Source organism: Microdochium trichocladiopsis, assembly GCF_020744255.1.
Source record: "Microdochium trichocladiopsis strain MPI-CAGE-CH-0230 chromosome Unknown B0I36scaffold_5, whole genome shotgun sequence".
In the NCBI taxonomy this organism is placed as follows: Eukaryota; Fungi; Ascomycota; class Sordariomycetes; order Xylariales; family Microdochiaceae; genus Microdochium; species Microdochium trichocladiopsis.
This window is the reverse complement of record NW_025763548.1, coordinates 1-12,901: the sequence shown is the minus strand read 5'-3', so window position 1 is coordinate 12,901 and position 12,901 is coordinate 1. Positions and strand designations below refer to the sequence as shown.

General features: G+C 58.0%; 1 protein-coding gene and 1 non-coding gene across 2 annotated transcripts; one reads left to right on the top strand and one right to left on the bottom strand.

The window, feature by feature from the left end:
• Positions 1 to 1,246: 1,246 nt before the first annotated feature.
• Positions 1,247 to 2,247, top strand: B0I36DRAFT_322009 (uncharacterized protein). Its single transcript, XM_046153792.1, has 3 exons — positions 1,247 to 1,543; positions 1,617 to 1,653; positions 1,716 to 2,247. Exons 1-3 carry the CDS (start codon positions 1,370 to 1,372, stop codon positions 2,159 to 2,161), a joined length of 657 nt encoding a protein of 218 aa, XP_046012224.1. The 5' UTR covers positions 1,247 to 1,369; the 3' UTR covers positions 2,162 to 2,247.
• Positions 2,248 to 5,834: 3,587 nt separating this feature from the next.
• On the bottom strand, positions 5,835 to 5,909 carry B0I36DRAFT_t75. Its single transcript has one exon. It is a non-coding gene; the product is annotated as a tRNA-OTHER (tRNA).
• Between the last annotated feature and the right edge of the window lie 6,992 nt (positions 5,910 to 12,901).

Sequence of the window (12,901 nt, the reverse complement as noted above, 5' to 3'; positions counted from 1 at the left end):
GTTTTGTGTGTCGTTTGTGGCTGGCAGTAGTGCCAACATGTGATCAGGGGCCAGACCTCGACGTGCTCGGTGCCGGTTGCCGACGATGGATGACGAAGAGGTTTGAAACCAAGACTAGTAGCATGGCTTATGGCTCATGGCTCATGGTCCGGGTTGATGCTCTCGGGGTGCTCGGCGGCCTGTGCGGGCCGAATGAGTGCGTCGCAGTAGATGAGGAGGGGAGGGTCCAATGATGCGCGTGGTCAGGCGAAGGGCGAGAAGGGCTGAAGCTTCAGCGGGTGAGGATGCAGGGGCAGGGGCAGCGGCCGGGTCAGGGGTTGGCACGACCCGGGAGCCAGGTCCTCGTCCACGACCAGGCTGGGGAAGTGGGGCGCACCATCCATGGCAGGCGCAGTTGAGCAGTCGCGTACGCGCACCCTGGCGGACGTCGCTCGAGTTGTCCTAGTCGCCCACCACGCCCGCAGCTAGCGCCAACAGCCCGCTTGCCCCAGCATCCATGGCTCGTCAAGCTCGTCAAGCTCCAAGCCTCGGCCCCTCCGTAGCACGCCACTCAACGGCGCGGAACCCGCAGCTGTGACAGCTTCGACCCGGCTTCGACCCACCTTCCCCAGGATAGCCTGCCAGCATCAGGTACGCTAGCGTACCTTAAGGTATTAGGTATCCCAGGGTGCTCGCTTCTGAGTGGCCCTTTGTCATATTCAGTAACCAGCTCGACGTCTTCAGACCCAGAGTTCGGCCCCCCCTATCACTCGCCGCCAAGACAGCTCCACGACTAATCACCTTGGTCCACGACTAATCACCTTGGTTCTTGAGGCACTCACGAAACCTGTCCAATATATCTGCAGAGCCACCAAGCCACAAAGGCGGCACAGGCAGACCCTGCAGAACGCTCTGGCCGAAGGCGCGTACATCGACTATTCCGTCAGGTAGACCCTGCACTGGTCCCGCAACACACTTCTTGTCTGCACACCTCGAAATACGCCATGCTGGAGGATATCTGGATACCTATAGGTAGGTGTTTACTACATTTGGGTAATACTGGTGGGCGTCGGGGAGCTGTTGCGCCACGGCTGTTGCCCCACCTTTTATACTTTCACACTTTCACACCTCCGTAGACAGGGCGGGCGCTCCAGGGCCCATGGTATTGTGGCACCTTGATTAAAAATCCGGAGAGGCAATTCTGGACGACGATCTCCTGTGCGTTTCTTTCGTTAATAAAGTCTCCTCACCACTTCCCGGATCTTAGCCCACAGTTTCCCACTTCAAATGCTGTAGTTGTTATCTTCGCCCAGATTTTTTGCTGAACTGTTGGCGTCAATTTTGTTCCTCCCAAGTCTATGCTCTGCGTCTGAGGCCTGCACGCGCAGGTATGGAGCAGTCCATGAGCCCCGAAGACCTGAAGGCGGATATTGGCTCTTCCCTGCAGGGTACCACTACGGCGCTGCTCGCGCTGGCTACCCTTTTCTCCGGGTTGAGGTTTTGGGCGCGGTATGCCTTGAGGGCGTCGTTTGGCAGCGATGATTGGATGGTGGTTGGGGCATTGGTACGTTGGTCTCGACACTGGCAGCGATACAAGCTGGCTCACGGACAGGCGTGCTAACGAATTGGATGCGAAGGTTTCGGTGTTTGTTACGGGTGCCATAAACTACGCTAGTAAGGGCTCGACACTTCCGGTCGTGTCTGTCGGAGAATGGACTTAACAGCTGACTTCTAAGTGATCTCATATGGCCTCGGTCGCCACGCTGGGACATTGTCACAGGACGACCTGGTCTCGTTCTTCAAGCTGCTCCTCGCCTTTGAGTGCGTATATGTCACGGCCGTGATGATGGTGAAGCTCGCAGTGCTAGCGATGTATCTGCGTATCTTCCCATCCCACGGCTTCAGAACCGGGGCGGCTATGATTGCCAGCATCGTCGTCGCATGGTGGATCGCAATCGTTGCAGTCTGCATCTGGCAGTGCAATCCCATCAAGAAGGCTTGGCTGCCGTGGATTGAGGGCACTTGCATCAACCTGAAGGCCTCCTTCATCGGCAACGCCATTCCGAACATCCTCACCGACGTGGCTATCCTCGCCATGCCAGTCGGACAAGTCTGGAAGCTGCAGGTTACTCTCGCGCAGAAGGCATCGTTGCTCTTCATTTTTTTGTTAGGAGGCTTGTGAGTCCATTTCCAGGCGACACGCTCCTACCTTCTGGTGTGACGACACGCTGACTTTGGCTCACAGTGTCCTATTCGCCTCCATCTACAGATTCACGACGATCATGCAATTTGATATCTTGGACACCACCTTCACCCTCGCAACGGCATGCACGTGGTGCGTGGTCGAGGTTTCCTGTGCCGTCATCAGCGCCTGCCTGCCGACGCTTCGGCCGCTCATGTCCAAGATCTCGTCCCAGTTCGGCAGTCTGACAGGCAGAAGCCGGCCAAGCGAGAATAACTCAAGCCGTGTCACAGAGCTGGTCACCATTGGCGGAACCGGTGGCCAGCGCAGCCAGCGCGGCAAGCTTGACCAATTCCAACGCATCGAGCACGACCCGTACGGTATCTCGACCGTCGTAACACGATCCCAGTCTGCCGAGAAGGTCAACAACAGCGACAAATCTTCTGCTGAGAGCATGCCGAAGTTGGGAAACGGCATCCGAGTTGTCATCACTCACGGGGTGCATCGGACAGCACGAACTGAGACGGGATCTAGCCACAGTCAGGGCTCAAACTATCCCCTCTCGGGCCATAATGTGCTCTGAGACATGGCCAAAGTCATTCCTGTAATTATCATGTGTACATGCTGGTTTCCAGGGTCCATGTTGGGCGAATTCGATACCCTGGACGTGGAGAGTTTTTAGTAACCAGCGCTTCTGCCTGATCAAACAAGTCAAACTATCTAGCTAGGAAATAACGTACGTTATCAGTGAGTGGCCCATATCAGCGAGTGGCCCACCCTCATACTACCCTAGAACAACTCGCCTCAATTGCAACACATCAACACTAACAACCAACTATTATTACATCGGAAGCAGCTGAATCTGATGCTTCTACAGCCTCCTGGCAAGTGCGTACATTATGGCCAGGCTTGCCGCACACACCACAGCAGCGAACCCTCGAAGGGCCTCCCCTTGTACCACTACCATCCAGCTGCGTTTCTTATACTCCCTCCCCACCCACGGCCCCCTGGCCTAGTGCCTCCCGTGCACCCTGTATAGTAAGTGATCCTCTAAGCTGCACATGTGTTCTTTTGGCTCTCCGGCGCTTGCTTAGTGCCTCGTTAGCCTTGCGGAGTGAAGCGTTCTCTGACTCGAGGATCGCCACCCGGTGCATCACAGCCATTGTACCCTTGTAAGCTGGTCAACAGCAGCCAACATCGAAGTCGGGGAGCTGTTTTGATGGCTGGTAATACGAGTCTTGATGAGCGTTGACTGCGAGTTAGCTTCTCGGGGGTTATGGGGTGTCTGGAAGACCCAAGGTTGTATAGTGCTAGGCCGTGAGGTCGGGGGTATCGGTGTACGAAGCTTAACATCTAGCTTAGAGAGCACCCTGTCTGGGTCGTACGGTACAAGGCCAGCACCTGCAAAGCCACCCTGTATATTCTTCTCTGTTATAGAGGCAAAGAAGGCCTCGCGAAAGGAACAGAGGAACTCGAGCTTGCTCATATGGTTGATGTGCATGCGCATTAAGTCCTCGACTTGGCGACCGTACGCCCGCTTCAGTGGCCCAAAGCAGCCAATATCGAGTGGCTGGAGGAGGTGGGATGAATGTGGAGGCATGCAGAGCGTGATGATATTGTTCTGCTGGCAATGGAGCTCGAATTCGGTCGAGTGGTGGCTCTCGTGGCCGTCGAGGATCAATAACCGGTATTTGCCTTTCGTACGAGGTGCTGTATGGAAGTCGAAGTGCTTGATCCAATCTAGGCCTACCGCATTGGTAGTCCAACCATTATCGGTGGTTGCGATGCGCCAGTCGGCCGGGAGGTTGCACTCGGTATACCAGTTCGCGAGGTGGTACTGTGCGGCCAAGATGATGAAGGGGGGATGGCCCAGCCGAGGGCATTGACTCCCTGGATCACCGTTGCCCATTCGCGGTTACCAGGCTGGGCCAGCTTTGCCTTGCTACGGCCATCCGAGGTCGTAACTGCCATACCTGCGAAGATGATGCCCATCATGAACCCAGTCTCGTCGAAGTTGTAGATATCGTCATCCACAATACCGTACTTGGCCTTGACGTTCCGAACAAGGGCAAACCACTCGCTAATGACCTTTGGATCCTCATACTTGGCCCTGACCATCATTCCGGCCCTTAGTTGAGCTCACTTTCGCTCATGTTTGGTGGGGACAGGGGGGGCGCGCTCGGGCCATTGAGGTCAACTACGCTACCCCAAGTGAGCTCAACTATTGTATAGGGAAGTCAGCTGGGGTTAGCTCTAACCCTAACCCCCAGCCAGGGAAGAAAGGCCAGGGCTAACCCCCAAAATGCTAACCCTAAGTGCCTCCCAACGGCAGCATCGCTGGCACCACCACTGCACCCACCGCTGCACCACTGCACCCACCGCTGCACCACTGCACCCACTGCATCACTGCACCACTGCACCACGCTCAAAATTGCTATGCATTGACCGCATTAGCTGGAACCGCTTCATTGCTATGTCGCTAGACTACCCCGGATCGCCATATCGCTGCACTTGCCTGGCGAGGAGAATGCGACCGGTCATCTGGGGTTAAGTCTGGCCTTACCCCAAGTCTGCTGCCCCAAGTGGAGGTCAAGTCATTGTATGGTGGGCGACGCTGGGGGTTAAGTGAACCTCAAGCCCAACCCACAACACTGCAATGCTCAATCGACTACATCACTACAGCGCTACATCGCTGCATTACTGTACTACTTGATCTATACTAAATAGCCTGCTGCGCGACTGTTTATTACCGCCTAGAATGCGACTAGCTATCAAGGTCGGCTCTACTAACCCCAAGTCTGCCTACCCTAACTGAGGTTAAGTATTATATGTGGAGGGGAAGCTGGGGGTAACTGAACCCAGGCCTAACCCTTGTCCTGACCATCATTCCCGGCCGGGTTGGCCTCACTTTCGGCGATTCCTGGTGGGACAGGGGGCCGGGGGCACGGGCCATTGAGCCCATTCCGGTACCCCAACTAACCCCAGATTGAGTTCATTCCGGCCAGCGAAAAATGGGCTAACCCACAGCTAACCCAACCCCAAGCCCAACCCCAACTAGCAGGGGTCCGAACCTGTGGGGCCCAGTCGCGCCCTCATATGCGTACATGCACAGGCCGCACGACGACGAGGGAGGCGCGTCAGACTGCCAGAGCAAGCAGGCAGGCAGGAGGCGCGCGCAAAAGAGAGAGGCAGAGAGAGGAGGGCCAAAAAAATGCCACGCCTAGGAGTCGAACCTAGCTCTTCAACTGTGACTAGCTCGAGCGTCCGGGTCGGATGGCTCCACAAGCTCAGGTCAGGGACCCTTATTCCTGCGGCCGACGTGGGAATGGAGAGCTATATAGCAGTGACGTCATGACCGCTAGACCAGCGAGGCTCTCTGGCTGTTTGTTGAATAGTCAGTCGCTTATTTGGATATATAAGGCTCAGGCAGGCAGGCAGGTCGGCAGGCAGGTCGGCAGGCTGGTCGGCAGGCAGGCCGGCAGGCAGGTCAGCAGGTAGTACGGCGGCAGCGGTAGCAGGTCGGCGGAGTAGTGGCAGTTCGTCGGAGCCGGTAGCAGGTCGGCAGGTAGTTAACATAGCGAAAATACCTCCGAAGCGGAGGAAGGGGTGCCGGCAAAAAGAGCTACCCACTTGAGAATCTCTACGAGACGAAGAGATTCTCAAGTAGGCGCAGTAATCCGGCCCGGAGTTGAACCAGGGATTCCGCTTAGCAATTGCTAGCGACGTCTTACCGCTTGACCACCGGGCCTGTTTGTTCTTAAGAGACTGGCTGCTTATTTGGATATATAGGGTCTGGCCGTGGCAGGCTGGCAGAGGTCGGCAGGTAGGTCGGCGGCGGCGGCGGTAGCAGTTCGGCGGCGGTAGTAGTTCGGCAGAGGTATAGTAGTTTAGCGGCGGTAGTAGTTCGGCGGCGGAGGTAGGTCATTCCCGGCCCGGAAGGGTACGGGCTATTAAGTTCATTCCGGTACCCTGAGTTCATTCCGGCCAGCGTAAATGTGCTAACCCCTAGCTAACCCAACCCTAACTAGTAGGGGTCCGAACCTTAACCCCCCCAGCTCAGCTACGCGTGTACGGCTAGGCACTGCTGCGAAAAGGGGGACAAGGTAAGTAATAGGTAATAAAAAGGAGATAAGCGCGTACGCGTAACAGCGCGAGCCCGGGGAGTCTAAAGGGGAGAGGGGACGCGCGTAAGAGGAGATAGAGGGAGGAGGAGAATGAAACGGACGCGCGCGCGCATTTCGATTGAACTATAATACTAGCTTAGGGTCTCTTCCCAAGAATATACGCAAGAGTCGAAGATCAGAAGTAGTACCGAGAAGAGAATCGCATACGACAGGTAGTACTCCACGATGGACCGCAGCAGCCAGGGAGGCGACTACGAGAGCGATTACGGCAGCGCCGCGCAGCAGCGGCAGCAGCAGCAGCAGGAGGACGCGAGAGCTACAGCAACGACCGAGCCAGCAGTAACACCAGAGCTCTATCTATATCGGGCAAGCCGCGTACTAGTCTGCACACTATGTAGGGCAGGAATCGCAGCGGCCGTAGGTGGTGTAGTTACCCACTACCGACAGAGGCACCAGCTTAAGGGCGGCCAGCTACGGGCAGTCAAATCGGCGGCAGCAGTAGCAGCAGCAGCAGTAGAGGGCCGTGGAGGGCTCGTAGAGCCGCACGAAGCAGAGGTACCGGCAGACGGTAGTCCAGCTATCCCGCAGCTCCAGGTCCACTCCGGATTCCGCTGTAGGGCGTGCCGGTTCGTAACGAGGAGCCGGGACGAGGTCCAGAAGCACCAGGCGAGGGAAGCAGCCGACGGCGATACTAGCCACTGCGAAGGCTCGCTAGGTACGGGCTACGCGCGCTGGAACGAGGTACAGCTACAGTCGTTCTCGTCAGCGAGGCGCCGTACGCGGTACTGGATTGTAGAAGCGCTAGCGGTAGGGCGGCAGGCGACCCCAGAGGCGGCAGCGGGGCCGGACAGCGGCGGCGGAGGTCAAGTCTGGGAGGCCCACATGGCGGCGTACGAGGCTAAAGCGGCCGCCGAAGAGGCGGAGCGGGGCCGGATTATCGACTACGAGGCCGGCGTCGACTATGAGTCGCCGTGGGTGAGCCAGATGGGCTGGGCGGCGCATCTGGCCGGCAAGGATATGGCGGAACTACGGCGCGCCGCCGAGCCAGGTCTATCGACGAAGGAGCTAGCTAAACTAAGCTGGTCCGTCCGGAAAGAGAGGGAGGCTTCGGAGGCGACGCTCGTACGGCTGGGCCAGAGCTTCAACCGGGTAATCGAGCGGTGTAGCCGGCGGATCGGCCAGGTACCCGTGGAGACGCTCTGCTGGCTAGCAAGCCGCGACCCGAACCGGCCGTCGCCGCGGCCGTTCCGCGTTAAGCAGGAGGCGCATACGATGGAGAAGTACCGGAGCTACTGGCGGCGCTATCTCTGCTACTGCGTCCGGGTCTTCCGGCTCGGCCGTACGGAGGCGAGGAGGAAGCACCAGGTCCAGTTTACCGACCAGCAGTGGGCCGCTCTCGAGGCTATTATAGAGGCTCTCGATAGTACGGAGGAGGAGAGCTCCCGGGTAGGGGGCGGCGGCGAGGAGGAGGAGAATCGCGAGGGCGGCGGCGACGACGGATATCTAGACGAGGCCGTCTTCACGTTCTGTGTTCTGTCGCTTACGCAGCGGGTACTAGTACAACCGTACGTAAACCCGCTACTACACTTCACTACCGTACTCGCGATCGACCCCGTCCGAGCACGATTTCGGCCGCCGGCCGAGTTTACAACACTACTAGCGGGTCTAGCGTGGTGTAGCCGCGTACTACTACTAGAGTACTTCTTCGAGCACGTCCCGATCCAGGAAGAGGATAGTACTACGGACTCCGGCGAAGGGGAGGACGAAGAGCGTAGCCAGCTCCAGGCTAGGGATATCGACGTATTTATGGACGGCTATCGGCAGTGGATCGCAGACGGCTCGTACAGCCCGTTCAGTACGCTAACCCGGTTCTTAACGATCGGAAAGGGCTACCGCCAGAAGGAAGGGGGGGCAGCACGGATTATCTGGGAGGACGGGAAGCAGGCGCTCCGGCTACACGGCTTCCGGATCGAGGTCCAGAACTTCCGGCGGATGGCCCAGGGGCTCGTCTCAACAGCCGAATCGGCGCTCGACGGGCTTCTGTACGGCCAGTCGGCGGTACTACTAGGACGGATCGAGCTTAGCAAAATCAACGACAGCGTAATGTACGAAGGGGGTGGGAAATCGTTCATCTCAAACCCGCAGAACAGCTGGCTTCAAGCCGGGCCCCGCGTCGTTGCCGAGCTCGTTTCGGAGAGGCTCTGGTCGTCCCAGCGGCAGCAGTACCACCGGGAGCGGTCGCAGAAGTGGCTAAACCAGATCGGAACGCTAAAGAGCCAGCTACTCGTACTAACGCACGTCTGGGGAGGCCAGCCAGGCCGAGGGCCCGAGATCACGAGCGTGCGGTATCTAGATACGAAGCAGCTAAGCCGGAGCGTCTATATCTTCGACGGGCAGGTAATGCTCGTAACGGACCGAGATAAGGCCAAGTCGATCCGGGGCTACGGCCGAAAGGTCGCACGCTTTCTCCCGGAACGGGTCGGGCAGCTACTTGTCGTCTATCTCGTCTGGCTAGTCCCGTTCGAGGAGATGCTTCTCGATGCGACGCGGGCTCGAAAACCGTCGGAATCGCTGCGGCACTGGCTATGGAAGGACGGCCGGAAAGGCCGCTGGGGAACGGACGTGCTTACGAAGGAGCTTAGGGCAGCTACGGCGGGCTATCTCGGCGTCGAGCTAGGTACTTCGACGTACCGCCATCTCGCGATCGAGCTAGGCCGTACGATTCAGGGGCTTATCGTACAGCAGAAGGAGCTCGAGGTCGGCGCGGCCGATGACGGATACGGGCCCGAGGATGAGGAATTCGACGAGGCTACTGGCGAGCTACGACCGAGGGACCGGACGGAGGTAATCTGGGATCTGCAGGCGACACACAGCAGTGCCATGGCACGATCGCACTACGCGATCAACATCCAGTTCCCAGGGCAGCTACAGCCGCAGATGATCGCCAACTACCGCGAGATCAGCCGGCTCTGGCACCAGTATCTGAGCTGGGATAGCCAGGGTAAGGGCAAGTCGCCGGACCAGGCGCAGAAGCGGACGAGGAAGCGGAAGCGAGAGTCTACGGAGGCCGAACTCCCAGGTAGGGAGGAGACGATAGAGTCGAGCCCAGAGCCGGCGAAGCAGAGGAAGACGCTCCCAGAAGCCGTCGGGGAGGTCCGGCGCCGGGTCCAGCACGGGCTCGAATCGATTATTGGGGCCGGTGCGCGCTGGAGGACGGCAGAACAGGAGCAGGCCATGGTCCGGATCATACAGATGCGAGGCGGCTCCGTACTCATCGTCGTACTACCGACGGGCGGCGGCAAGAGTCTACTATTTATGGTCCCGGCGGTACGAGGGTTAAACGGCGGCGTTAGTATCGTCGTCGTTCCGTTCGTAGCGCTGATCGACGATCTCGTCGCGCGGGCACGCTCGTTCGGGATCGACTGCGTACGCTGGAGGTCGGCTGAGGAGGAGGGCCGGGAAGCTAACTCGCTCGTGCGCGTGGCTAGTCTAGTCGTAGTCAGCGCCGACCAGGCAAGCAACCACGAGTTCTGCAACTACGCAGACACGCTACGGAGCCGGAGGCTACTACGGCGGATCTTCATCGACGAGTGCCACACGATTATCATGGACGTCGGCTACCGGAAGAGGCTCGTGGAGCTGAAGGGGCTGTACCGGTACGACTGTCCGGTAATCTTGCTTACAGCTACGCTCCCGGTGAAGCTAGAGGGCTGGTTCCGGCAGCAGATGATTGCGGAAGACGCCGAGATTATACGGGCACGGACAACGAAGAAGAACATCCGGTACGCCGTTACTACGGTCCCAAGTAGGGCCGGACTAGGAAGAGGCCGGAAGGTTGGAAACGCGGTGCAGGAGGAGGTCGTACGACTGGTCGAGGAGAGGAAGAGCTCCGGGTCGCTTAACGGCGATAGGAAGGGGGTAGTGTACTGCCGGTCGAAGAAGGATAGCCAGAAGCTGGCGGAGCGGATCGGGTGCGGGTATTACCACAGCGGGATGGAGACCCAGGCGCGAGAGGAGGTACTCGAGGCATGGGTGAACGGCAGCAGCGCGTCCCGGTGGATCACGGCAACGACAGGTCTCGGAACAGGCGTAGATATTCCCGGAATCAGCGTGATTCTACACGCAGAAGAGCCGTACGGGCTAGTGGACTACATTCAGCAGACGGGCCGCGGCGGCCGCAGGGACGGGGAGGTGGTCGAGGCGGTTATCGTGCTTGCAGACGAGGCAGGGCCAGGGCAGCAGAAGAGGCGGCAGGAGGTTGAAGGCCGAGAGACGGACGTGGAGAGGACGAACCGGCTGGCGATCGAGCAGTTCGTCAGGGGCGGAGAGTGCCGGCGAGCGGTGCTGGGCAGGTTCATGGATGGGGTAGAAGGGGAGGACTGTGATACGATCGGGCCGGTACGGTGCGACTGGTGTAAGGGCGGAGCGGCCAGTGACGAGGAGACGGCAGACGACAGTACGGCGGAGGAGGAGGAATCGGAAGATGAAGAATCCGGAGAGGAGGAACTAGACGTATCAAACCGGTTCCAGGAGCGCCAGATACAGCAGCAGCAAAGGAAAGAGCTGCTCCGGAGCTGGCTAGGAGCGGTCGAAGGAGAGAGCCAGTGTGCCGTGTGCTACGTACAGTGGCGGATGGTAGGGTCACCGGTATCGAGCAGGAGGTCGTACGGGCACGGGCTACATAGGTGTCGTGTGATCAGGAAGGCGGACTACATCGAGTGGCGAACAGGGCTCCAGTTTGTCGAAGGAAGCTGCTGCTGGCGCTGCGGGCTGGGGCTCGACTGGTGCGAAAAGCTGGGCCGTACGGAGGGCTCGGAGTCGCAGTCAGAGGGAGAGGAGATAGACTGCTTAGGTCTAGAGCGCGGATGGAAGAGAAGGCGCCAGGAGGAGTGCCGGTGGAACGACAAGGTACTGCCGGTACTAATGTACGTGCAGAAACAGGATTTACTACGGGAGATAGTAGAGGACGAGGTTGAAGGGGGTCTACCGGAGATGGGGGAGTGGCGAGAGTGGATCGTACGGCCGCGAGAGGTACTCGGAGAGAGGATGACGAACGGGCTTGCCGTACTAGAAGCGGTCGTCCGGGAGGTTCACTAGTAGGGAAGGTAGATATGTATGCCAGTATCACAGGCGAAGGTTCACACAGCGCTTCGCTAGTGATATGGGGTGCCGTTAGGAACGGGGTATTTACAGGCGCTGATCGTGCTAGCGACGTAATCATACGCTAGAAATATATATACCAGGATTACAAGCGAAGGTTAACATAGCGCTTCGTTACTAATATGAGGTGCCGCTAGGAACCGTCGTTTATAGGGGCGGATTGCGGCAGCCGTATAACCACGCCCCAGAGTAAGCGCGAACTATCAAGGTGATCGGCCGCGCGAGATATTAACGGTCCCGGAAGTAACGGGGTCGTCGAGAACACGGGCGAATTTCCAGTGTAATAGCTGGCTTATAGTTCGAGTAGTCAACTATATATAGATATTTATCAGGGTGGTGGAACCCGTGCGGCCGTGGGTTAGGCCTGTCACGATCCTGCCTCCGGGGTCAACCGTCTGGCAGGGCGCTGGGGTTGCTGTTCTGCAGATAGGTAAAGCCTGCGCAAGATCAACTAACACTCTGCTGTCGTTCTCTCTCTGGGTTGTCGTTCGTGTCTCTTGGAAGAGATACCAGTCTCGGCAATTGAGTGACTAGTTCAAGTGTGGGTGAAACAGATACTTAGATTGATCGCTGAAGTACAAAGGTAGTGACTGTGTATCTAGGAGATCCTCCGCATCTATATATCCTTTGTCCTTCATCGTGGTCATGCCGTGCTCGTCTGACGGTCATGGTGGTTTGTTCGTGACCATCAGTCTTGGCATTCGTGACGGTCATGCAGGTGATGCATGACCGGTATCCTCCGTGCCTTATCCTTATCGTGATCCTTGCACATGCTTACATAAGAGACCTGTGACGGCACTGCCACCTGATCCGCCCTTGTCCTTGGCCTGATCCTGTGGCCTAGTTGTTTGTGCTCTTCTTTGCCCAAACAACCGTCCCCTGTTGGTCGGGTCGTCACACCCCGAACCCGGTGCGCGAAGCGCAAGATGCCCGGGCCAGGGCCGGCGGAGCGGTTTTATCAGGGTGGTGGAACCCGTGTGGCCGTGGATTAGGCCGCCGGCAGGCCGAGTATTATTTATCAGGGTGGTGGAACCCGTGCGGCCGTGGATTAGGCCGCCGGCAGGCCGAGTATTATTTATCAGGGTGGTGGAACCCGCCGCGTAGCGTCATAGTGACAGGATTAGTTAGGGCAAGGATAATTAATTAGGGTAGTGGAAGCGCTATACATGTCCGGACAGTTTATATATATATTAGAGGGGTAGCAGCGGTTAGGCGCGAATAGTTATGCTATCCGGTAGGGCGTAGAATGGGGTTATTAGAATAAAGGTCAGGGTTAGGGTTATATGTTTGGGGTTAGACATTAAGGAGGGTTAAGTAAGATATATATGAAGTAATCGGGCGAGCGAAGGGCGAGTGTGTGTCACGATCCGATCTCCGGGGTCAACCGTCTGATCGGCGCGGTGGGGTTTATGTTCTGAATAAGGCAGGTAGCGACCTCATGCAATACTGACTCCGT